The sequence below is a fragment of the Nicotiana tabacum genome, chromosome 6 (genome assembly GCF_000715075.1).
Source record: "Nicotiana tabacum cultivar K326 chromosome 6, ASM71507v2, whole genome shotgun sequence".
NCBI classification, from domain to species: domain Eukaryota; kingdom Viridiplantae; phylum Streptophyta; class Magnoliopsida; order Solanales; family Solanaceae; genus Nicotiana; species Nicotiana tabacum.
The window spans coordinates 165539835-165564154 of record NC_134085.1 but is presented as its reverse complement, the minus strand read 5'-3'; the positions used below and the strand labels follow the sequence as shown (position 1 = coordinate 165564154).

At 37.8% G+C, this 24320-nt stretch overlaps 3 protein-coding genes across 6 annotated transcripts; 2 read left to right on the top strand and 1 right to left on the bottom strand.

The window, feature by feature from the left end:
* The first annotated feature begins 2267 nt into the window (after positions 1–2267).
* On the top strand, positions 2268–3051 carry LOC107787146 (uncharacterized). The gene is made up of 2 exons (XM_075256159.1): positions 2268–2285; positions 2383–3051. The coding sequence occupies exons 1-2, from the start codon at positions 2268–2270 to the stop codon at positions 3049–3051; spliced, it is 687 nt and encodes a 228-aa protein (XP_075112260.1).
* Positions 3052–5876: 2825 nt separating this feature from the next.
* Positions 5877–14134, top strand: LOC107787148 (transcription factor GTE10-like). Of its 4 annotated transcripts, none has more exons than XM_016608672.2 (10): positions 5877–7938; positions 8047–8095; positions 8235–8390; positions 11443–11510; positions 12687–12750; positions 12880–12948; positions 13032–13147; positions 13253–13319; positions 13403–13533; positions 13610–14134. In XM_016608672.2, the coding sequence occupies exons 1-10, from the start codon at positions 6601–6603 to the stop codon at positions 13880–13882; spliced, it is 2331 nt and encodes a 776-aa protein (XP_016464158.1). In that variant the 5' UTR covers positions 5877–6600; the 3' UTR covers positions 13883–14134. The 4 variants fall into 4 exon arrangements, with proteins under 4 accessions (XP_016464158.1, XP_075111904.1, XP_016464159.1 ...); XM_075255803.1 differs by having other exon boundaries at positions 5880–7938; positions 8235–8363; XM_016608673.2 differs by having other exon boundaries at positions 5880–7947; positions 8235–8363.
* A 10-nt stretch (positions 14135–14144) lies between these two features.
* LOC107787149 (3-oxoacyl-[acyl-carrier-protein] reductase 4) lies at positions 14145–22688 on the bottom strand. Its single transcript, XM_016608674.2, has 11 exons — positions 22272–22688; positions 22046–22188; positions 21775–21828; positions 16412–16492; positions 16273–16318; positions 16103–16197; positions 15981–16013; positions 15624–15758; positions 15372–15465; positions 14607–14689; positions 14145–14498 (listed from the first exon to the last, which is right to left on the bottom strand). Exons 1-11 carry the CDS (start codon positions 22438–22440, stop codon positions 14466–14468), a joined length of 966 nt encoding a protein of 321 aa, XP_016464160.2. The 5' UTR covers positions 22441–22688; the 3' UTR covers positions 14145–14465.
* Positions 22689–24320: the final 1632 nt, after the last annotated feature.

Sequence of the window (24320 nt, the reverse complement as noted above, 5' to 3'; positions counted from 1 at the left end):
CCAGACCCATAAGGTAAAAGCGTTAAAACCAAACTTACCCAAGCCAGTACTCAAAATCCGATATATCTAGAAGGAGCTACTATAAAGGCGATTCCGGCGACCATCTCAAGCTACGCTTTCATCGTGGATTTCCGGTGGATTTATGCAGTTAATAGGTTAGTAATTTTCTTCTCCTTGCATTACCCGTTTATTTTAGTAGTGGGTGGGTTGAACCTAGAGTTTTTTTGAAATTTCTTCTATTTTGCTTAGGGTTATCAGACTTTTTAAAAGGGGAATCTTTTGTCATTGTCGATATCACTGTGAAGTTGTCGTCTTGTTGCCTTTACAGATAATTTTTTTATAAAAAAGATTTATCTTGTGTTTGCAAACCGTGTGTAATGTTAGGGTTTAACTGATTATTGTAATAGCATTGCTTTGAACAATGTGATATGCTCTTGTCTTTGTCTCCACTTTTATATTTCATTTGTAGTTCTTTATTTTCAATTGTTGCATGTGGAAAGTCCATTTATTTGTCCCTTATTTGTTTGCAGATAATGTCTTTTAAAGTCATTGCCCTCAGGTGGTACCATGATGGGGTATTAGTTCTTGGTAACTTTGCTCGTTATGTGGGTGATAGTCAAACATTGACTTTAGATGTAGATGTGGATTTACTGTCTCTTATTGAACCGATGAACTACAGTAGGATCTATGACTTTCAAAATCTGGATGAGTTGTATATTTGTCTAATGGATAGGACAAATAAATTGGTAAATATTCTCACAGACAAGGATATTTTAGACATTTGTAATGAATTGGAAGATGGGGATACCCTAGATATTTATGTGACTCATACTGCCCCTTTATGTGTTGTTGACATAAATGAGGCTAGTAAAGGGGTTGGTGGGTCTAATAGTGGAGCTTTTAAGAGCACAACTGTCTTAGAAGAAGAGGAAGATAGTGAATCTGAATCTGCCCCTGCTCATGAACCTACCCCTTCCCCTTCCCCTTCCCCTTCTCTGTCTCCTGAACCAGCTCCTGCCCTTGTACCTTCAAGAGAATAAGAGAGTGGAGTAGATAGTGAATCAGACTTTGATAATAGCGAAGGTGAGGATGACAATGAGAATGATTCAGACTTTGACAATAGTGATAGTGATGAGAGTGATGGAGTAGATTTACATGTTCCTGATGATAAGGATTATGGATATGATGTTCATGAAGAATTTGTAGAGTGTAGGGATGAACTGAGGAAGTATAGGAGGAAAAGGAGTGAAAGGCCAAAAGATAGAGGTGATATTAACATAGGTGATGCAAGAGTTGATATTGGTTTTGATGAATTAAGAACTGGTAGCAAGCAAGATAGGTACACAGGCTTAGTAGGGACAGATGAGCCTTACTTTGGGTCTTCAGATGCTGAAGATGAATTTGATGAAGGACATAAGGAGAAAATGGCTGCCAAAAGGAGGAAGAAAGCCCTGATATTTGATCCAACTGTTAAGAAAATAACTTGGGAGTTGGGGCTGATTTTTTAGAGTGTTGAACAATTTAGGTTTGCTATTAGTAAGTATGCAATTCAGAAAGGAGTTCAAATTAAAAAGTATATTAATGAACCTGGTAGGATGAGGGTAAGATGCATGCAACCAAAATGTCCATGGATCTTGGCTGCAAGCAAAGATGGCAGATCCAACAATTTTAAGGTAAAAAGGTATTGTCTTGTCCACAAGTGTTACAAAACAAATAAAAACAAGCTTTGCAACTCCAGATACCTAGCAAAGCATTACAAGGATAAGATTGTGTGTCAACCAAATATGAAAATTTGGGAGCTAAAGAAACTCATTAAGGATGAACTGGACATGTATGTTGGTAGGTCTACTGTACATAGAGCTAGAGCAAAAATTCTAAAGGAGATAATAGGTGATGTGCATGCTGAGTTCAAGAGACTCTATGATTATAGAGATATTCTATTACAGACAAATCCAGGTACAACTTGTGTTGTGAAGGTAGAAGACCAAGGTGAAGGCAAGCTTGTCTTCAATTCATTTTATGTTTGCTTCTATGCTATGAAAAAAGGATGGTCTGAAGGTTGCAAAAGGATAATTGTCCTTGATGGTTGTTTTCTGAAAGGCATTTATAAGGGTCAACTTCTTGTAGCAGTATCAAAGGATGGAAATAATCAGATGTTTCCTATAGCTTGGGCCATTGTAGAGGTTGAAAACAGTTTCACTTGGACATGGTTTATGAAGTGTGTGACTCATGACTTAGAGCTTTAAGATGGAAGAGATCTTACTATCATGTCTGATATGCAAAAGGTGAATATATTCTTCTGTTTCTGTTTTCTGTCAATATTTTTTCTAATTTCTGTTTCTGTTTCTGTTGGAAACTAATTTAATTCTTTTTATGTTTAAGGGATTGCTTAAAGTTGTATCAGAAGTGTTGCCTGAAAGTGAACATAGGTGGTGTGCCAGACATATATTAGCAAACTGGTCCAAAGATTGGAGAGGATTAGAGAGGAGATACAACTTCTGGGGGTGTGCTAGAGCATCATGTGTGGTAGAACTGAATTTTCACCTGGACAGTTTGAATATGCTTGGGAATGGGATATGTGAGAGCCTCTTGAGGTATAACAATGAAACCTGGTGCAGAGCATACTTCAACCGTGACAGGAAATGTGATATAATTGACAACAATATGTGTGAGACATTTAAGGCTTGGATACTTGCTGTTCGGTACAAGACAATTATCACAATGTTGGAGGAAATTAGAGTGAAGATGATGGAGAGAATAGGAAAATTGAGGGAGTTTGCAGATACATGGATATGTGATATATCCCCAATTGCTATGAAGGTGTATCAGGATAACATGGCCCAATCTATGAGGTGTACAATCAAGTGGAATGGTGAATATGGCAATGAGGTTGAGGATACCTCATTAAGAGTGGTGCTGAAGTATTGTGTGAATATGCAAGCTCAAACTTGTACATGCAGGTCATGGATGCTGAAGGGTATCCCTTGTGCTCATGCAATTGTTGCTATGCATTTCAAGAATATTGACCCAATTAACTACATATCTCATTAGTACCACAAATCCACCTATCTGAAGGCATATTCAATATTCATCCAACCTATGCCAAACATGCAGATGTGGCCAACATCTACCAATCCACCAATTGAATCCCCACCAATTAAAATGATGCCTAGCAGACCAAAGAAGAAGAGAAGAAGAGAAGAAACTGAACATTCTACTTCTGGAAAGCTTTCAAGAAGGGGTACAGAGATGGCATATTCAAAATGTGGTGGATATGGACACAACAAGAGGAGCTGCCCTAAGAAAGTAAGGCCTGCAGATTCTACTCCAGCAAATGCTTCATATATACAAAGATGTGGAGGAAGAGGCAGAGCAAGAGGAATAGGAACTGTTGGCAGAGCTTCAACTCCAACTACTTCTGCCCTGCTGGTAGAGGAAGAGGAACTGCTGCTAGTAGAGGAAGAGGAACTGGTAGTGGTAGGGGAATCTCTGGGTTTGGACTATTTCAATCAAGCGGCGGGTTCACAAGTTTTTCTGTTAGTAGTTCAAAGTTAATTTTATATCTTGTTTGCTTTAACAACTTTACTGAATATTTTCTCTTTTTGGCAGTGTGGTGGAGGTAAGCCAAGAGTGGTCTCTCATGGTGGTGAAAAGAGGTCCTCGACAGATATTCTGGAGTGTACATACAAGCCAAGAAATGGTGTAAAATAAAATGGTAGATCAGTCATTACTAGAAGACAACTTGAAAGAACTGCTGCAACTCGTTCCAGAACTGTCGCATCTCAATCCAATTTAAGTCAAGCAAGTTCATCATCCCAGACATCCAAGAACAACCACTGAATTTTGTTATTGTCACTGTTAATTTATTTTGGAACTGTTGTAATTTCCCTTTGGAACTGTAATTTATTTTGGAACTGTTGTTAGGTTAATTTGGAACTGCTATTTAAGTTTGTTGTTAGTGTTGTTATTTTGTTAAGGCAGCCTGCTATTATTTTGGTATGCTGTAAAACTGGGCAACGTATATTTTTGTTAAGGTAGACTGCTGCTATTAGGTGACTGTAATGAACACCTTTACTCTATGATGAAATATCTTTTTAGTGTTGTTTGATAATTTCTGGGCAGATGTGTCTTTAGTGTTGTATGAATGTTGTTATTTTGGTATGTTGTTAAGCATTTGTGCTGTCATTTTTGTATGATGTTATTTCTGAAAAATTTCAGTATTTGAGCTGTATATCAGCCACTATTTGACTATGTTTCAGTGTTTTATCAGTCACAATTTGAGGTGTGTTTTAACTGCACTATCAGCTCACACAGCAACAAAGTCAAAGAAACAACATTAATAATTGCCAAAAAAAATCATTCAACTCACACAACAACAAACTCAAACAAAACAACATTAACAATTGCCAAAAGATTTCATTCATTTCTAACAAAGGGATACATAATCTACCAAAAAGCTTCATTCATTTTCTTACATTATATAACAATCTTTAGAACTACCTAACACAATCAACTTCAACACAATTGCAATTAAAATCAGCACACATAATCTCCTCCAATTTCTTTGATTTCTATTTCCTTCAACAATGCATCAAATGCCCTCTTCTTCTTCTTCAGCAGCCCCAAAATCACCATTTTCAAGTGCTCTGGAGTTGGGGAGTCAAACCACATAAAGAAATTACATGCCGATCGACTGTCCCTCTAAAAAATTGAAGAGAAAAAATTATTACGGAATATAAAATCGATTAGAAAAGTACAATTGATATTTACATCATAAAATGGACATCCGTAAAATCGATGACCCGGATTATCAACACTCCATGACTGTATCACCACAACTTCTTCATCACAATAACAAAATTTTCTCAAATTATGCATTTTCCCAAATCTTAAAATTGAGCCCTAGAAATTTAACCCTAATGACAAAAAAGAGAATGAAGAAATAGAAGAAGATTGCAATACTGGCTTTGAGCTTCAAGAAGATAAAATTTTCTTCAATTTAGAGCTTTCAAGGAGGAAGAAGATGATGAAAATCGGGTCCTAGTATAGATAGAAATGGGTTAAGACCCTTTTAATCTTTTAAAAAGGGTCGTTGGAATGTGTTTTTGACCGTTTATTAAAGACAGAAATTGTCTTGAAATACTGTCCACGCGCTTGGTCCAGTTTGTATTACACATGCTTAGACCTGGTCAAAGGAGGTGTGTAATAGGCAGACTTTAGAAAGGTTGCGTGTGTAAGGTTATTATGGTCCACAAAAAGTGTGTAAGCGGGATTTGGACCATAGGTCGGGTGACAACTTATGTAATTTCCCTTAACAATACGATACAATAAAATTTAAGTACCAATCAAAACAAATATTATATTTAAAGTAGGATACAATATAACAGGTAACAACCATCTTAAACAAGGTGTAAATTATATTCATCCCCAATAACCACACAAATGCTATTACAGTCAAACCTCTCTATAATAATCTCGTTTGTTTCAAATATTTTTGAATGTTATAACGAAGTGCTATTATTATAACATAACTTAAAAATTGGGTTTGGAAAAGTTTGGTTTTTATAGTAAGTTGTTGTTATTTAAAGTCGGAGTGTACGCCTATTACAGTGTAACACATTTTCTCTCGGAGCGCGTGCATATACTTCTTAATTAATGATTGCCGCGTAAGATTGATAAATTAACCCAACTGGAAAAACAATTTGACAGATCTGAAAAGAGTCATAGCCGCGAGTCTGAATCTGACGGTCTGCATAGAAAATTAAGGAAAACCGTCCGATCAAATAAAGAGTAAAAACTGACGGTTTAGATTAGTTAATGAGCGGCGGGCTGGGCTGCAAATTACCTTTAAGTAGAGGGGTGGCATCAAGAGACCCAACAAGACAATCACGTAAGTACTCTCTTTCTCCCTCTCTCTCTCTCTTTATATATATTTCATTTCATCTCTCTATTTCTCTCTCTAGCTTTAGCTTTTCCTCTTTTCCAAATCTCTTCTTGTGCCTTTATATATTTATTTCGCAACTCACAAGCGTAAGCATAGAAGGGTTTTACCTTCTAGGGTTTGGTCCTTGATTAGGGTTGGTGGGTCTGACCCGAACCGATAAGATCTCAGGCCTTTATCTAGGGAGATCCAGGTTTTCAATTGGATTCTTCTTGGGTTGTCGTAATTTATCCTTTTAGTTTTAAAAAAATTAGGGCTTTAATTAAAAGTTGGGATCTTTTTCTTTTGGGTTTGTCTCTGAATGAAGGGAATTTGATTTGAGGTTAGGGTTTCTAAATCTGTTATTCTTTTATTTATTCCCAATTCTTTAAATTCATAACCCAGAATAAATCAGAATTCTGTTATTGAGTTACTATACAGGAAATGAATGTGAATATATTCTGAGCTATCACAAGGCAAGTCTTAAACCTGGATCTTGAACAAAGGGGAAAGCGACGAATTAATTGAACTCAGCGTTGCGCGAAATGGTGAAAGTTGTCGTATACCAATGCTATTGATATCTTACATAATTGTCGACTTGGCATGTTCGTGTGTAATTTGAGGGGATCAAAATGTTGAGAAGAAATAGTTGATATGTGCGGACTTGGGGGGTTATCCACATGGCACCTACTGTTCCAATAGATTACGTTGGGCAGAGAGAATCCAAGAAGTTGTTTAAAAAGGATTCAGGTGATATGATGGGAAAATCTCGCAAGGTTTTTAAAGGTTACGCGTCTGGGATTGTGCCAGATTTTTGCAATGCTGTTGAGACAATGGCAGAATCAGAGGGTTTTGGGAGCTCAGGACGGGTTGATACTGAAAGGACTGCTTCGGAAGACTCTTGTGCACCTAAAAGGAAATCCTTTTGTTTGAATGCTGATGGTTATGATCGATTTGGTGTACCTATTCAAGTAATGTCGTTGTCCAAGATGTCACGTTCTGAGAGAAGAGGTTTGGGAATTAGGTTGAGGAATGAACTTGAACAAATCAGGGCACTGCAGAAGAAAATTACTTCTGTCGACTCTAATATTTCGGTTCATTCACCTGCTAGCAATATTCATAATTGCACCGATGGGCAGAGGAGGTCAGGATCAGAGATATCTCAGAGGTGTCTGACTGAAGCAGTGGTGCCTCCTGGGAAGAAAAAGGCTGTGCTGGGAAGAAATGGACCTCTTACTAAAGGATCAGGAGCTAAGCGGCCTAAGCCAATGAAACAGGCCGTCCCTTCAGATACCAGCACTGTCATGTTGATGAAACAATGTGAGACACTGCTAAACCGACTGATGTCACATCAGCATGGTTGGGTCTTTAATACTCCAGTTGATGTTGTAAAGTTAAAAATCCCCGACTATTTCACTGTTATTAAGCAACCAATGGACCTAGGGACAGTCAAATCAAAGTTACATTCCGGAGAATATTTGAGCCCTTTGCAGTTTGCTGCAGATGTGAGGCTCACTTTTAGAAATGCAATGACATATAATCCGCCAGGAAATGATGTTCATTTCATGGCTCAAACACTTAGTAAATTTTTCGAGGTTAGATGGAAGCCCTTAGAAAAGAAGATTCCTATAATAGAAGAGGAACCTTTACCTTCTAAATCGAGTGTTATCTTAGAAACTGAAACTGATACTCCTCTAGCAATGCCGCCTTCAAAGAAGAAGAAAGTTGCTCCGCTGGAGAGCAAGGTTAAACCAGAGCCCGTAAAGCGAGTCATGAGTGATGCCGACAAGCATAAACTCACTGCGGAGATTGAAGCTTTACTGGCTGAATTACCTGAAAATATAATTGATTTCTTGAGAGAAAAAAGCTTCAATGGAAGTCAAGTTAGTGAAGACGAGATCGAGATTGATCTCGATGCTCTTAATGATGATATCTTGTACGAACTACGGAAGCTTTTGGATGAGTATCTGCTGGAAAAACAGAAAAAGCAGGCAAAAGGTGAACCCTGTGAGATGGAGGTAAATACAGTTATGTGGATGCCTAATGTGTTGCTTCATATGCTACATTACATTAGTAAATCCTTCTTGTGTGCAAATTATAATGTCATATTTTTTGTTGTTCTGCAGCTTCACGATGAGTCTGGATTCAGCAATTCATCCATGCAACCATGCAAAGGTGAGTTTAGTCCGTAGATGTGAAGAATTTGAGCTTTTGAGTTGATAAGTATGATTGCCTAGTTTCTGGTTTCTGATTCCTTTGGTCTTTCCTTTTCTCTTCCATTTTCCCTTTTTTTGTGTTTTCGTTCTTTATACAGGAAATGATCCGGCAGATGAGGAAGTGGATATTGGTGGGAATGATCCACCTGCTTCAAGCTTCCCGCCTGTGGAGATTGAGAAGGATAGAGCTCGCAGGAGCAATAAATGCAGTAGTTCAAGCAGTTCGAGTAGTGATTCTGACTCTTCATCTTGTGGTTCGTGCTATTAAGAACGTTTTAACTTGTGACCTTTTTGCATGTTTATTACTAATTTTGTTCATTGTGAATAATAAGAATTTGTTCCTTTTATCCATGCATGCTCACTGTCTCGTCCCATAATGGACACCTGAGAAGAGAAGTACTTCAGCTATGACCTTGCTTATTTTTACTTGTTTTTGCATTTTCTGGAAAAGTCTGCATGTGTTACATACTTGATATCCACTAATTTATTCATTTATTCCACTAGAGCTTCATCCGTGGGTCGGTCTAGGGGTTTGATATTTAGATGTTTTTAGCTGGTTTCTGTATGTTAACCAGAGGATGGGGTGGAGAAGGGTAGAGGGGAAGGCCCGTTATCCACTGAGTTCTGAAATTTGGGGATTTCTTGGTTATCAAAAGGAAAAAATAAGAGAGGATGTTTGTTTATATTGTTGCTCATTCTTTCTGTGACATGTATACCCCTGTTTTTCTAATTGGTTTGATGATAGAATCTACAACCACTTTATTTCTTACAAATGCCTCCCACCTTAATTTGTAAATGCTAATATCTTGAGTAATTTCTCGATGCCTAGAGCCTGAAGTGTTTGTGCATAGAATTGTGCTAACAACAACAACCAACCTACTGTAATACCACAAGAGGGGTCTGGGGAGGGTAGTGCGAGCAGCCAAAAAAAAAAGATCCTGTCCTGTTCTTCCTCCATCATCAAACCTACCATTGCCTCCATATGTACACTGCTACCGTTCTCCCTCTCTTTGACATTTCTACACACGTTTCGGAACTATTTCTAGAAATCTTGTCACAAGAACCAAACTATTAGAGGCTACCATGCTCCAGTTTAAGCACGAGGAGAGGTCTACTGCATCCTGCTTGTTTTTCGTTTTCAGTAAAATATGACATTGGCGGCTTTCGAACTTTTTCCAGACTTCTTGTCTTTGCCACCATGAGTTTCTAGTGCATACCATTTAAAATTTGCGCTTCTCTTTGTCATGAGGAAAAGGGTACTGAGATCGTGGATGCCCTTCCTATCATTTATTGATCATGTTTCCCCACTGTATTGTATGTATCAAATATGTATTTCTCTGTATCTGCTATGTAGGATTGACTTTACAACTGGTAAGCTCTTAGAAGTTACATCCCCCAGTTGTCTTCACAAGGAAAAGGCTACATGCATTATGGATTCCCTCCCTATCACTTTCAGTTATTTTTTACCCTATATATATATATATATATATATATATATATATATATATATATATATATATATATAGTGTGTCTGAAGTAAATAGGGTATCAGAAGGTTGATTTGGCTGGGATATTCTTATATCCAAGATGGAGGTGTTTTTTAAGGTTAATGTAAATATGGTGATAATTTATGATATCAAACTAATTGTGGGAATAGGAGGCATAAAATGTCAGAAGGAAATCAGAGGAATTTAAGAATGGACTGATGCAATGACAAAAACTTTTGGTGCATAAATGAATGACCTACGGAATAGGGTGTTAATTTTTTGTTAAATACTACTCATCAAATGCATGTTTATATTGGCTTTACTCAAAAGGTATCACTTTTTGCTTATAGTAGCAGCATCTTGTAGAAAGGACATATCTATGGTAGAATGTTTCACTATTCTGAATTATAATTTAAGAAAGGTGTCAAAGTGTAATACAAATAAGAAAGAAGATAAAACATAAACATTGAGAGAAATAACTGGATTGCTCTTTCTATTTGAGAAATCAACTTCTTTCAAGTTCTACAAAGAATTAAAGAAACATCTTGCTTTGAACCTCTACCACTTGAGTCATTCCCATGTGAAGCTTAGAAGCTTTCTGCTCCCCCTTGCTCTTTCATGCTGCTGAACCTTTTGTGAAAAAGAAATAAAACTTGGCATTAGTACTTTGACATTTTGACACTGAAGCACCTTGCTGCTGTCATGATAAGTCAGTAGGCCAGCGAAAATGTAGTATTTCTTCCGGCTAGGTAAGAGAAACTCCTTGTGAATTTTTCCTGCAGGCTAGATAGGTAATGTAGGTAATGAGAAATTCTTAACTTGATTTACTATGTTCTCTTGGGTTTCATCTCCCCTTTTTTGAGCTTGGGCGTGAGAGTGGTGTGGTGTCTCCATGTTGCATAAAATTGGCTGAACCAGATATAACTATAAGTTTGACATTTAAGTAAGTTAGAGCTCTTCTATATGAATGACAATGAGGCTTGATGGTCTTTGAATCACATTAGCAATATTACGTAGTTATCTGCGGTAACTATTTGAACTTTCAATTACTATGAATATAAAGTGTTAGTTAGAAGTTTGAATGCGGTGCCTTCTGTCATCAAAATTTATTGTTGCACAAGTTGGCAGATGTAGATGTATAAAGAGATATTAGTGAGTATGATTTTTTGGCTGAAGAGCTTGAAATTGAAGTGTATTTGTCTTTCAAAACGAAATCATGCTTTATTTGCTATGGCCTTTAGATTCTAAACTTTGTTTCTAGATCTTCTATTCTGAATTGTTGTGTGAACTTCCTATGGTAACAAATTTTGTTACATGCTCAAATGTGTATGTGCCTGGACCATACCTCTTATCATATTCTAATCCTATTGGTTAATGTCCTTCTGCCAAATAGATTTCAGAATATATTTGAATAGAGATTGTGATGCCCGTCATTTGCTTGTTTTTTCTCATTTTTCTCTTATTTGGGAGGATATAGCCAAAGTATTAAAAAATCCAGATGTGTACTTGTCTAAGATTCGATTAATCTCTCCCCCCCCCCCCCCACACACACACAAAAAAAAAAGAAGAAAAAAGAGTTACTTTGTCCAGTAATGAGTTAGATTTTTTACACTCCGTATTAATGGAGAGAATTAGGTCGAATAGCCATAGATGCCTTTCAAAGTGCATGTTAGAAGGTTGAATGGTTTTGCTTTTATATGTAGGAAGTCTGGACTGTTGGAACGTTAGTATTGTCTTGACTGCCATATTTACTGTGAACGTAAGGCGCTATGTATGGTTACTTTCTAAAGCTGTTACCACTTGTCTTTCTCTGGTACAGATTCCGGAAGCTCATCTGGTGATGAATCAGATGCTGGTAAAGATTCAGTTCCTAAAACTGTTCAGAAGGTGTGAATATTGTAGCCTAATTTTATTATTTATGTGGTTCTCTTATCTGATGTAGTTATTATAAGGCTGAATACATATGCAGCCCCTTAAACTTGTCCAATTCTTCATTTAGACACCTGAACTAAGAGTTGTTCCTATTGAACACCTAAACTCAAACCAATGTATACCTATTAGACATAAAGAGTTGACATGGCACAAACAGTGAGATTCATTTACTTTGGGCGCGTGAAGATGTTAAAATTCAGCTTACATGGATTTAACAGGAAAAAAAAGCACCCAAAATATATTTACTTAATTCTAAACAAAAAGGAAAAAAAGAATGAGCTTCAGGATGCTTCATCTCGTCGGACGTCTGGGAAACTTGAGAAACAATAATCATATGGTGGAATTCTCAACTAAGTATAGATCTGATTGTGGAAAGTAGTTGTCCTTATGGATTCTAGCGATCAAAAACCCACCTAATGATTATATGTTTGATCTTTGATCTTTGGCTTGCCGTTTCCGGAATTAGGTGTTTAACGGATTGCTAGAGATTTTTTCTAGAAATCTCTCTTCCTTATATATATATAGAGAGAGAAAGAGATAGCCTTCTATTTGCATCCTTTGTAAGCAAAACTTGCAGAGAAGCTCTCAATTAAAGCAATACACAGAAATTGCAGCACCCCCACCTTTCATGGAGGTTTGACGATGGCAAAGATAACATGAAGGAGAAAGAATTTAGACGACTAAATCGCATAAAAACCTGAGAATCATTCCTTATCAGGAGAAAGCCATAAATTCAAAGAAAACCCGAAATATGGGGAAGAAGACATGGGGGGCGACGAGCAGCAAGGGAGGTCGTTAACAACCAAGAACAGAAAAGATGGGGAGATTCTGGGAACAAAATTGCAAAGAGTTTTTTTTTTTTTTTAATTTTTTCCAGATGTAGCATATTGCTTCGTCAGATTTGCCATGTCAGCGGCATGTGACAATCACGCATTTTGTTTTGGGAGAGATTTGCAGTTAGATGTTCAATAGGACACATTGCTTTGAGTTCAGGTGTTCAATAGGAACAACCCTTTGTTTCGGTGTTTAAATGGAAAAAATGGACGAGTTAAGGGGCCACATATGTATTTAGCCTTATTATAATAACTGATGCCTTCAATTTCCTTCTAAATTCATGTTGTTCTTCCGCAGGCAACAGCGGCTTCAGGGGGGAGAACCGAGCAGGAAGATGAGCTTGATCTTCCAGAGACTAAAGGTTGTCAGCCTGTGGAATCAAATATCATGATTGTCATAGCTGCTTTTTCCCTTTAAATCTGTGGGTAGTGGGAAGATTTTGATAGCTATTTTGGTCAGTATGTGTGCTGATAGTGTTTGTGTCATACAGATTCCCTGGCTGACCTGCTGAATTCCGAGAAAAAGTCCATTTCTGCTGAGCCCGATGATCATCGAGAGGGTAAGCAATGGTAATAGATGAAGAAAATGTCTGGTACTAGTTTTGCAGCATCATCTCACACATCCTGTGCTGTAACCTTTTAGAGGAGAGTGCTGAACCTGAGAGGCAAGTCTCTCCTGAGAAGCTTTACCGCGCAGCTTTGTTAAGAGGTCGGTTTGCGGATATCATACTAAAAGCTCAGGAGAAGAGCCTTGAAAAGGTCTGTCAAACTTTACCTGCTGTTGCCTGTGTTAAGTTAGATTCTTTAGTTCCATTCATCCAGGGTGTCCTATTGTTTAGCTAAAGAATGTTTTTACAATTTTAGGGTGAAGTGCGGGACCCTGAAAGGCTAAAGCTCGAGAAAGAGGAGTTTGAAAGGCGAAGGCGAGAAGGTTTGTTTTTGTTGTTAGCATGCATGAAATTCCACGATGACATCTCTGAAACCACCTCTTTATTTTTTTATCTGCTTATTCAGAGAAAGCTCGCTTACAAGCGGAAGCTAAGGCTGCCGAAGAGGCTCGTAGGAGAGCCGATGCAGAAGCTGCTGCAGAAGCCAAAAGGAAACGAGAACTTGAAAGAGAAGCTGCCCGTCAGGCACTCCAGAAGGTAAAGACAGATGGGGTGGATTTATTGGGATCATCTTTTACTGTCACTGTATAACTCATAAATCACATGTTCGCAGATGGAGAAGACTGTTGAAATCAATGAGAACAGTCGATTTTTGGAGGATCTGGAGTTGTTTAAAGCTGCTCCAGATGAACAGTTAGAGAGCTTCATTGAGGAAACGAGTCCTGGTCATTCTGAGAATGTTCTTGGCAGTTTCAAATTTAAGGCAAGTAGTAATCCGTTGGAGCAACTAGGGTTATATATAAAGGATGACGAGGAGGAAGAAGAAACTGAACCACATAGCGTTCCTGCCGTATCGAATGATCCGGAGGAAGGAGAGATTGATTAATGTCCCTTTCTTTTGAATCCTTGCGCGTGGTGCTTTGATATAAATTTCGTTTTGTGCTGCCAGGGCAGACTGGAAGAAATAGGGTTGGGAGTCCACAAATGAGAAGCATGAGCTTTTAGAGACTTTGGGTCTCCAGTGAAAGTACTAGGGAGTGGCTAGTGCTAGGCAGATACAGTTTTGTTGCATGATTACATAGTTTAGTACTAGATTTCAGCTATATTTAATTTAAGTAAAAGAAAAATGTTGTTAAAAGGTGCATCGGTTTTTCGTCCACAAATATCATTCCTGCCCGAATCTTCCATTTGTTGAGTATGACCATAAAATAATTCACGTTCAATAACTAATGGTGCGGAACATGTATGTCGTCCAATCCAAGACCCAATTTTGCCTACCAATTCTTTACAAAATTTTATACCCCAGTTGGGGAAAAGCTAAGCAGAAAAGTAATCTCAAAACATAAGATGGAAAAAAAGGAAGCCATCTGCTCCTATGATAGGGCAGAGTAACCTATTCCTACAGCATGGCGTAACCTTTTAATCATCACACCCGCGACAAGGAGACATAATGGGGAAGCTGAAAAATTCTACATAACCATTCCACCATCAATAGTAAGAACCTGCAAAGACAATAAATGCAATACCCCTTTATATTGTGTCAACGAAGAAAAAAAACATTTAGTAATGCAATGGCCCCTTTATACGGTAGAGTAAGATGATTTCAATACCTGTCCAGTAATATAGCTGGCTGCAGGACTTAGTGCGAGGAATTCCACCAATCCAGCAACTTCTTCTGGTTGACCATATCTTCCTGTCATCGCAACAAAATTTGTCAGTAGATTTAAAAAACAAATTACTGATCTTACTGATCATAGTCAATCAGAAGTGAAATATCATCAACTTTCATAATGTATACAGAAAAAATACTCGTAGGACACTGCAAAACCTCACACAAACGAGTATATTTATGCATCACAACACAATCTTTCTACTCAGAACATTATCTGTTCATTTGAATGTATCAAGCTCTGGACCAATTCCTGATAGTTTTGCAGCTCCAATTTAATATTGCGTATGTCTAAATTACGTCAGATTTGATGGGTCAAGATATTTGTTGGTTTGGGATCTTGCAGTAAATGCACATAAATATATTGTGAATTGTATTATAGTCCCGTTCAACTTGGGAGTCTTAGGTGGCAACTGTGAGAGTTTGGAATTTTTCCTGAAAGTGATTGTTGTGAGGAAAATAACTGTCAACCCAGAAATTCTTGCAAGTTGAAAACACCCTTTGTTGAGTTTTTCAAGAGCTTATTAAAAAAAATATGTTTGAATATTTTCGCAAACATTTCAAAGAACCTCCAAACACTCGCACAACCGCCACCTAATCAGTTGTCTAAGAAGTCAATTTCTATATGTTTCCATATTTGATGTGCAGGACAATGTCGCATATGAGAAATAGTTGTCAATCGTAGTCTAAGGAGATTACCCCTTACCTAAGGGAACACTAGCCAAAATTTTCTTCTCAATGTCATCACTTAGCTTAGAAGTCATATCTGATGCAATGAATCCAGGGGCCACAGCATTAACCTGATGAAAAACGAAGATTGTGGGTAAATAGTCAGTAGCTTGTCCTTGTTGAAAAGAACTAATTCCTTTCTAGTTGACATTCCAATGTCCCAAAGTTGCTTATATTAAGAGAAGATACTCACCGGAGTGAATAATCAGTCGGATTAAGGAGCACTTACAGTTATATTCCTGCTGGCATATTCTTTTGCGACACTTTTGGTTAATCCAATCACTCCTGCTTTTGCTGCACTATAGTTGGCTTGCCCAGCATTGCCAACTAAACCAACAACAGAGGATATGTTGACTATTCTCCCCTACAAATATTTAGAGAAGGTTTCTAGGTAAAATTCTGGAGTATATGGAACAATATAAAAGAATGCATTATGATTTGTATGAATAAGTACAGCTTCAAATTGACTGAAAAGGCAAAAATCAAACTGTGGGCGGTAATTTATGCAGCAGTTAGCTAAAACTTTAACCTTGCCAGACTATATCATTTTCGATGAATTGCAATAGGGAAGGCGCAAATAATTTACCCTTTTCTTCTTCATCATAATTTTAGCGGCAGCCTGTAACAAGGAAAAAGATCTCATAAAAAATGTCTTCTTTGAAAAAGACTCAAGTTCAAGTCGAATTAAAACAGGGCAACTGTATAGACCTGTGTGCAGAGGAACACTCCAGTAAGATTCAAGTCGATAACCTCCTGCCACTGAGATTTCTTCATTCTCATCAACAAAGTATCACGTGTTATACCTGAAAAGAAGAACAAGACAATTACTGAGAGGTCATTCTAATAAACTAACACAAGACAGTATAACTTTTCTGAACCTGCATTATTTATTAAGATATCGACTGTTCCCCATCGATCAACCACCTGCATGCATGATCCTTACAAGGTGAATTTATCCAGAAACAACTGCAGTAAATACATATAAAACTAGTTTCACCAGAAAAGGAGTTTGTTTACGGTTTTCATCATCGATTCTACATCTTCTTCTTTTGAAACATCACCACCAAAAGTCATCGCTTGGCCACCACATGATTCAATCTGCCAACAAGAAAGGAAATTAAAATTAATTTTGGGGAAGATGTCAAACGGCCTCAGATGAACTTTACCGCTGTTATCAGATTGCTGGTTGAAACAAGTACTCCTTCAGGTAGTGTTTAACATTATACATAGCACTTAACAAAAGAATTGGAAATCATTCGTCAAACAAGTATTTAACAATTACTACCATTATGCGCAAAATAAAAACTTAGTCCTGCGATATTTGATAGCATCAGCTACTAAATAGAAGAACAAGCCAACCTTCTGGTAGCACAAATTAAACAAAGCAAGTATCATGACTTAACTGGCACGAGATATCTCCAAATGACTTTGGTTGTCAAGATTACTCAGCCTTTCATAAAAAAGAGAGTAATCAATACAAGTGCTCCAAAAAGGTATTCTAGCAGCACTATTGGGTTTCAGTATATGAACTCATCAGATTCGTTGCTAGCTATTTTCTCATCAGAGCAATTCTGAATTTTATCTAAAATACAGAGAGCAGAACCACTTTGTCCATGGCTTACCAGTGTCTGAAGTTATACGAGACCTTGCTCTCCACTTCAGAAGATGTAGAACTGAGAGTATCCCTTAAGGCATCCAAGTACATATGATGTATTTGCCGCAGGTCCTATTAAAGTCCAAACAAGAATTTCCTACTTAAATTTCTGCAATTTCAGAAGTATTACTACTCTGGTTTTCTGATTTCTAGCAAACTGATGTTTACTTAGTATACTAGCTATCATGATTATATATAATAATTGTGGAGGTGAAATACAAGGAGCAACAGCTTGATACAGCATGTTGTAAGGACCCAAATCTGAGTGGAGCTCAATCATTTTAAACCTAAAAATCTCCAGTACTTCTAAGTGACATATGGCATCATTTTCAGTTGTTGGCCGGAAAACAGCATAAAAGTTGCCACAACAGAAAATAATTCAAATGGAACTGTTACCTTTACATGAATGCTCCTAATTTCTTATTCTGATGCTTTTACTCAAACATAATGTGTGCAGCAATGATCAAACCGTGAAAGACACGGCAGAAGTTTAAGAAATATGTTTGGCTTTAAGTATCATAGAATGCAGGACACCACAGAACACTAAATAAATGCTAGGGGAAACATCAATAGTATTTATTTGCTCTTCTAATTGGAGATGAAGGGGAAAAAAAGATATCAATGAAATACCCTTCAGGAAAGAATTTTATCTGGAATGGAAATAAAGAGAAGGGAAGCTATCACTTCGTTAACGGGAGGGTTTTGACACAAAGCAAGAAATCGGGCTTAGGCATAAGAAACTTGAGACTACACCACAAAAGTCTACTCATGAAATGGCTTTGGAGGTTCGGCAGGGAAGATCAAACTCTATGGCAACAGGTCATCACAGAAAAAATATGGGCTAGAGGGACAATGGCTTCCTAGAGCAGTGACAACAACATATGGGGTTGGTGTCTGGAGGTCCATCAGGGCTATTTGGCCTCTTTTTGCTCAGAATATTGCTATTGTATTAGGGAATGGGAGGAAACCATCCTTCTGGAATGATAATTGGCTAGGACATGGACCTCTGAAAGACCTTTTCAGTGACATGAAGGTTTTGAGTCTGAATCCTGAAGTCACAGTGGGAGACATTTGGGACCAGCAGGGATGGATTTCCAACATTAGAAGAGAACTAAATGACTGGGAACTGCCAAGATTCACTGAATTTCTGAATGCTCTTGATCAGTTCAAGGGGACTACAGTGGAGGGAGGATAGGGTTAAATGGACAAGCATAGTAATGGATCTTTTGTAGTGAACTCAGCATACAAACTGCTCAACCAACAGGGTCAGCAAACTCAGCTGTGGAGTTGGAAAACAATATGGCAAGCCAGAATACCAACTAAAGTAGCCTGTTTTGTATGGTTAGCAGCCAAGGATGTTTGTCCAACACAAGACAATCTGATGAGAAGAGGTATGCCATTGTGTTCAAGGTGCTATCTATGTGGAAATGACGCTGAAAGCAGTAGCCATTTATTCCTAACTGTCAGTTTGCTAGAGTTCTATGGCACCTATTTTTCAGTATGAAAGGACTGCCATGGGCCATGCCCAGGAGTACAGGGGAGTTACTTGCTTGCTGGAATTTCTCTGGAGACCTGAGCAAACAAAACAAATGGTGGAAGACTATCCCTGGGTGTTTATGGTGGACCATTTGGATGGAAAGAAACAGTAGATGTTTTGAAGGAAACAGCAACTACTTATAGAAGATCAAGATGAACTTTTTTTTTTTTTTGTTTCACTTCTGGTGTAAGGAAGATTTTGTACAGGATGTAGATTCAATGATAGATATGACAGGATCAATGTAGTAGGAGATTAGTGGTGGCAAAATCGATAAAAGAAAGCAGTTATCCACCCATATTATCCATCAAAAAATGGGTTGGATAATGAATATTTTAAAAACGGGTCAAATATGGATAAGAACCATGTTATCCACTTAGAAAATGGATAACTAATATGTTTAATTTTTACATTTGTAAAACATCAAAATTGGGGGTTCCTCAAGTTTGAGAGACTAGGAATTCTCCCAAAAGCGATCATATTCAAGAAGTCAAGGATAATATGGATATCCATATTATCCGCCGGTTAACTCGTTTTTTATCCGTATCAAATATTGGTCGGATGGGATAATTTATCCGTTTTTGACCCGTCCCATATTCGACCCAACCCGCCCGTTTGCCACCCCTATAGGAGATAGAAGATAGCCCTGGTTTTTGCTCTTTTTGATATCTGTATATATGGCCTTAGCACAGCCTTTGTGCTAAAATTATTTACTCCCTCTGTTTCAAAAGATTGTCACTATTTCCTTATTAGTCTATTTCAAAAAAAAATTGGCATCTTTTAATATTTCCTTAATAGGAAGCATTTATAGCCACACAAAGCCTATGGTTTATTTAAGACCACATATGTATCTCAAAAGTCTTCACTTCTTTATTAAAGCTTGTGTCAAGTCAAACTAAGACAATTTTTTTTAAACGGAGGGAGTAATATGCTACCATTCTCAAAAAAAAGATATCAATGAAACTATATCGAAAGCCGATGAAATTCAAAGAGAATAATTGAAAGGTCAGTTGGGAAGGTTACTCGTGGCACAAGAAGGGATTCAGAGACAAAATACAAGCACCTGGCTAAGAAAGGATATAATACCGGCTAATATTTACAGGAGATAATACATAAAAAAGAATCAATGGATGACCAAGAACTTCCAGAGCAAAGTGGATTAGACTATCAGAGAAGACAGTAACCCACTACTACCAGAAGTTGTACTCTAAGATGGAGAATTGAAGACCACTATTAAGCAGAACTCCATTTTCAGAGAATCAAAGATGAGAGGGAAATATGAAGAGCAATGGCATTATATTGCAGAGCAACTTCACAGCTTTGGGCAGTGGTATCCTCATTTGACACCTATTAGGTATTTTCAAAGAGAATGCTAGAGAGTATAGTAAGCTAGAAGTAAGGAACCTTGGGATCAAGATGAAAGTAGCATGGAAAGCTAGTCACCTTCTTTGAAGGAATGGAAAGGAAAGACCAAGAGGATGCTTCAAGGTAGGAAGAGGAGCTTAAGAGTTGGTAGGAGACCAAGGGCAGCATATATACAACAACAACAACAACGACCCAGTAAAATCCCACAAGTGGGGTCTGGGGAGGGTAGTATGTACGCAGACCTTTCCCCTACCCCAAAGGAGTAGAGAGGCTGTTTCCGGAAGACCCTCGGCTCAAGATAATAAGAAAAACAAAAAGGAGAGAATATTAGTTTCACCACAAAGATTATAGGAAAAATAGGAGCATAAAATGCAGAAGGAAAAATGCAAAACAAAAATGATGGCTAGTAAATAGGTCCTGCACCGAAAAGAGAAAATAGTAAGACACTGCAACGCCCCTAGCTATTTCAGACAAAAACCCTACCAGACTAGGCTCACAACAGTACAAGGTAACGCAAGACTCAGCTACCTCCTAGCCTACAACCGTAATACTCGACCTCCATAACTTCCTATCAAGTGTCATGTCCTCAAAAATCTGAAGCCTCGCCATATCCTGCCTGATCACTTCTCCCCAATACTTCTTAGGCCGCCCTCTACCTCTTCTCGTGCCCTCCACAACCAGTCGCTCACACCTCCTTACTGGAGCATTTGGGCTTCTCCTCTGTACATGTCCGAACCATCTGAGTCTCGCTTCCTGCATATGCACCTTCTCCCGAATATCATCATTTCTAATCTTGTCCATCCTAGTGTGCCCGAACATCCACCTCAACATACTCATTTCTGCTACTTTCATCTTTTGGATATGTGAGTTCTTAACAGGCCAACACTCAGCCCCATACATCATCGCTGGTCTAACCACCGCTTTATAGAACTTACCTTTGAGTATCGTTGGCACTCTCTTGTCACACAAACGGATGTAAATATTTTTTATTACCATCTAAAGCGAATTACTTGAAATGATATTTTAGTTATCAAAAATAGAAGAACAAAAAATAACTGTAAGCTTTCTGAAAAGATACACCGCATTTTCTATTTTGTCATGCACAGCTAATGTTAGTACTATTTCTACGTCATTAGCCAGAAATGCTTTGAAAACTAGATCCCACATGCATTCCAACTTTATGGTATTTTGAGTCATGCATTCCAACTTTATGGTGTTGTTAGAGTATTCTCTTTCCTGCCTCAGAGAATAGGTCAGGTGATAGAGTCCAGCTTTTCAAGATTTGATGCTGACCAACATGCAGAAATTCCTCCAACGACTTGGAGATTCATATTTCACTTCAGGTCTACGAATGGAGAAGACAAACAAGAAGGACAACAACTAGGAGAAGAGGTATCAGATCTTAAAGAAAGAGCTCCCCTTATAAACTTGAATTTTGTGTTAGTGTAGCGGATGAAAGTTGCATACTGTGGTCTTTCAACTCATATTTTCCCCAAAAGAAACAAAAAAATGAAAAAGAAGTGACCACCCCAATATGGACCATTGAGCACTCAGAATGGTGAAAGAAGCGTAGAAATACTCTTCCAAACATCATTCTGAAGTCAGACATACATTATTGTCTCAACTTTTAACCACAAAAACAGATATATCACATGGCATTGGAGGGATTTAGTACAACAACTATGCCTTAGTCCCAAACAAGTTGGGGTGATGGGTCAGCTATATGAATCATCACTTCGTGATTTAAGCTCAACTCATATCATCATACCAAATTTGCAGTAAAGCAACAAATGACACCTAATTTTTACTGGAAAAAGGAACACAGACCTCTTTGGAAACTTGTTCTGCCTCCTTTGAAGATCTCGCATAATTCACTAGGACCTGAAAACAAAATATCAAGTGGGTTGAAAGAGTGCGCAAGAGACTTTTCCCAAATTACTCCCAATTTGAAGGCCAAAGGGTCAAGAATTATCTAACAATAACAATAAGACAGTAAGCCAAAACCTCATAAGGCGATTAACTAGATAAATCCAAAACTATGTGAAAAATAATATTGCAGTAGTAATGGAACATGATGGACGAATGAACAAAAAATGACCTTGCAACCAGCCTTTCCCAAAGCCAAAGCAACGGCCTTCCCGATTCCTCTAGAAGCTCCGGTAACAACAACGACGGGAGCTTCCAGTTTTGCGGCACCATCAACTCCAGCTTGCTCGGTAGCCGCCATTTCAGCTCTTACACCTGATTATAATATCACGATCGCATTATCCATCAACACACATTAAAACACGTAAAATGAGGCAGAAATATGTGAAGTGATGTACCTAAAAAAGCGGGAGAAGAGGAAGAGGACCATCGGTATTGCAAGGGAGCGGATAGGGAAGGGGAAAGGCGGATATGCGAGAGTTGGCGGCGGACGGAGGAGCATGCAGCGGCGGACGGAGGGAATTTGGCGGTGGTGGTGGCGACGGAATTGAAGGCGAGAGAAGCCATCGAACGGAGAAAAGTCACCAGGTAGGAATGAAAGGGAGATGAGATCAATGGATTTCCTTTAATTGCAATGCTCCGATGAAATCGAGGCAGAATTAAGGGAAGAGCCTCTGTTTCCAACTATGCTAATTTTGGGATTTTGTTATAATTGGATCTTCTAAATAATTAAGTTAAATATGCATTATGTCTAAATCGGGGTGTGATGTTAAACCTGAATACAGAATAATAAAAACAGAGGATATATGTGACCCACACCCAGCTAATATGGAATTGAGACGTACTTAATTAGTATTGGTTGATTGTTAATGCTTGCAGTTCCAGCAAATTAGGTGTGTCATTAGTGAAAAATTGAAAATGCACTCTACTATTGCTAGTCAAATATTTAGAGGAACCACCACCAAAGATGTGGTGAATGGATAGGACTGTTCTCTCTCTTAACCAAAGGTTTCGAGTTCGAGCTCTGGGTATGAAAAAATCTTTGGTAGGGAGTGTTTCCCCCCGAATGGGACCCTACGCGACACGAATTCAGATATAGTCGGGTTCCAATGCAGGTACTGAACACCGAATGTGAAATCAAAAAAATATATTTAGAGGAGGATATTCGATTATTTATCTCCTTAAATTCAAGGGTGTCTTAGTTTTATTGGTGTTAGCTTCAACTCTTGAATGCTTTCAATTTTCCAATGACATTCGCCATAAAAGACAGTAAATGAAGAATAAATACTTGTTGATCTAAAAAGATAAAGAGTGATTTACTTTGGTTTACTTTTTTGGTACATTCAAAGGAACTAAAAAGACTTAATTTCCATTTGACACCACCGAAGATGTGGTGCAGTGGATGTGACTGTTCTTCCCTTAACCAAAGGTCTCAGGTTCAAGCCCTGAGTATAGAAAAATCCTTGGTAGGAAGCGTTTCTCCCCGAATGGGGCCCTATGCGGCGATCCGAATATAGTCGGGCTCCAATGCAGATATCGGACACCGGGTGGGAAACCAAAAAAAGAAATCCATTTGACACCATCTCTGAATTTACTAGATCCAAAATGACTTACAAATTTATATTTTTAGGGGTCGTTTGGTTGCCGGTTAGAGGGATTATTTTTTTTAGTTTGTTATATTAGAAATTGATATACGCTACATAAATTTTAAAGTAAAATACTTATTTACTGATTTTGTCTCTAACAGATTGAAAAGAGGAAGAGCCTAGTAGCAGCGGCCAGCGAGGCATCATTATCTCCATGCTTGTTCTCCAAAGAGTTTGATACAAATCAATCTATAGAAGGAAGCTTTTTATGCGTAAAATGATAGGGGTAAATTTGTTATTTCAATATTTTATTCATATATATCCCGCAAAAAATAATACACAGATTGACTCATAACTTATACATGTATTATTTATGTAGAATTATAAAATGACAATCAAACATTGTATTAATTATGCTGAATTTTGTACAAAATAACTAATGGCTACCAAACATTGTATAAGTTATATTGCCCCCAATACATGGATAACTTTTCTCCTAACCAGCTACCAAACGACCTCTTACTGCTTAAGCTTGTGATAATTTTTTTTTTTTATATATATATATATATATTTATTGGCTAGCGAATGAAATTAATTTCAGCCGACCGGCCAATATTGTATTTTGCCCAATCATCTTCCAAATGTTAAAAAAAAAAAAAAATCCTTATTTCTTATTAGTACTTTGGGTAATGCAATAGATAATAGAATCAACTCACAGAAGCCATGCTTACACATCAATTCTTCTCCTTATTCCACACAAACGGAAACTGCAGGTAAGCATTAGTTATTTTAGCTATAATATCAACACATGTTACTGGCTTCAACTGTAGCTCAAACCTGTGAAAATTACCACACAGCTAC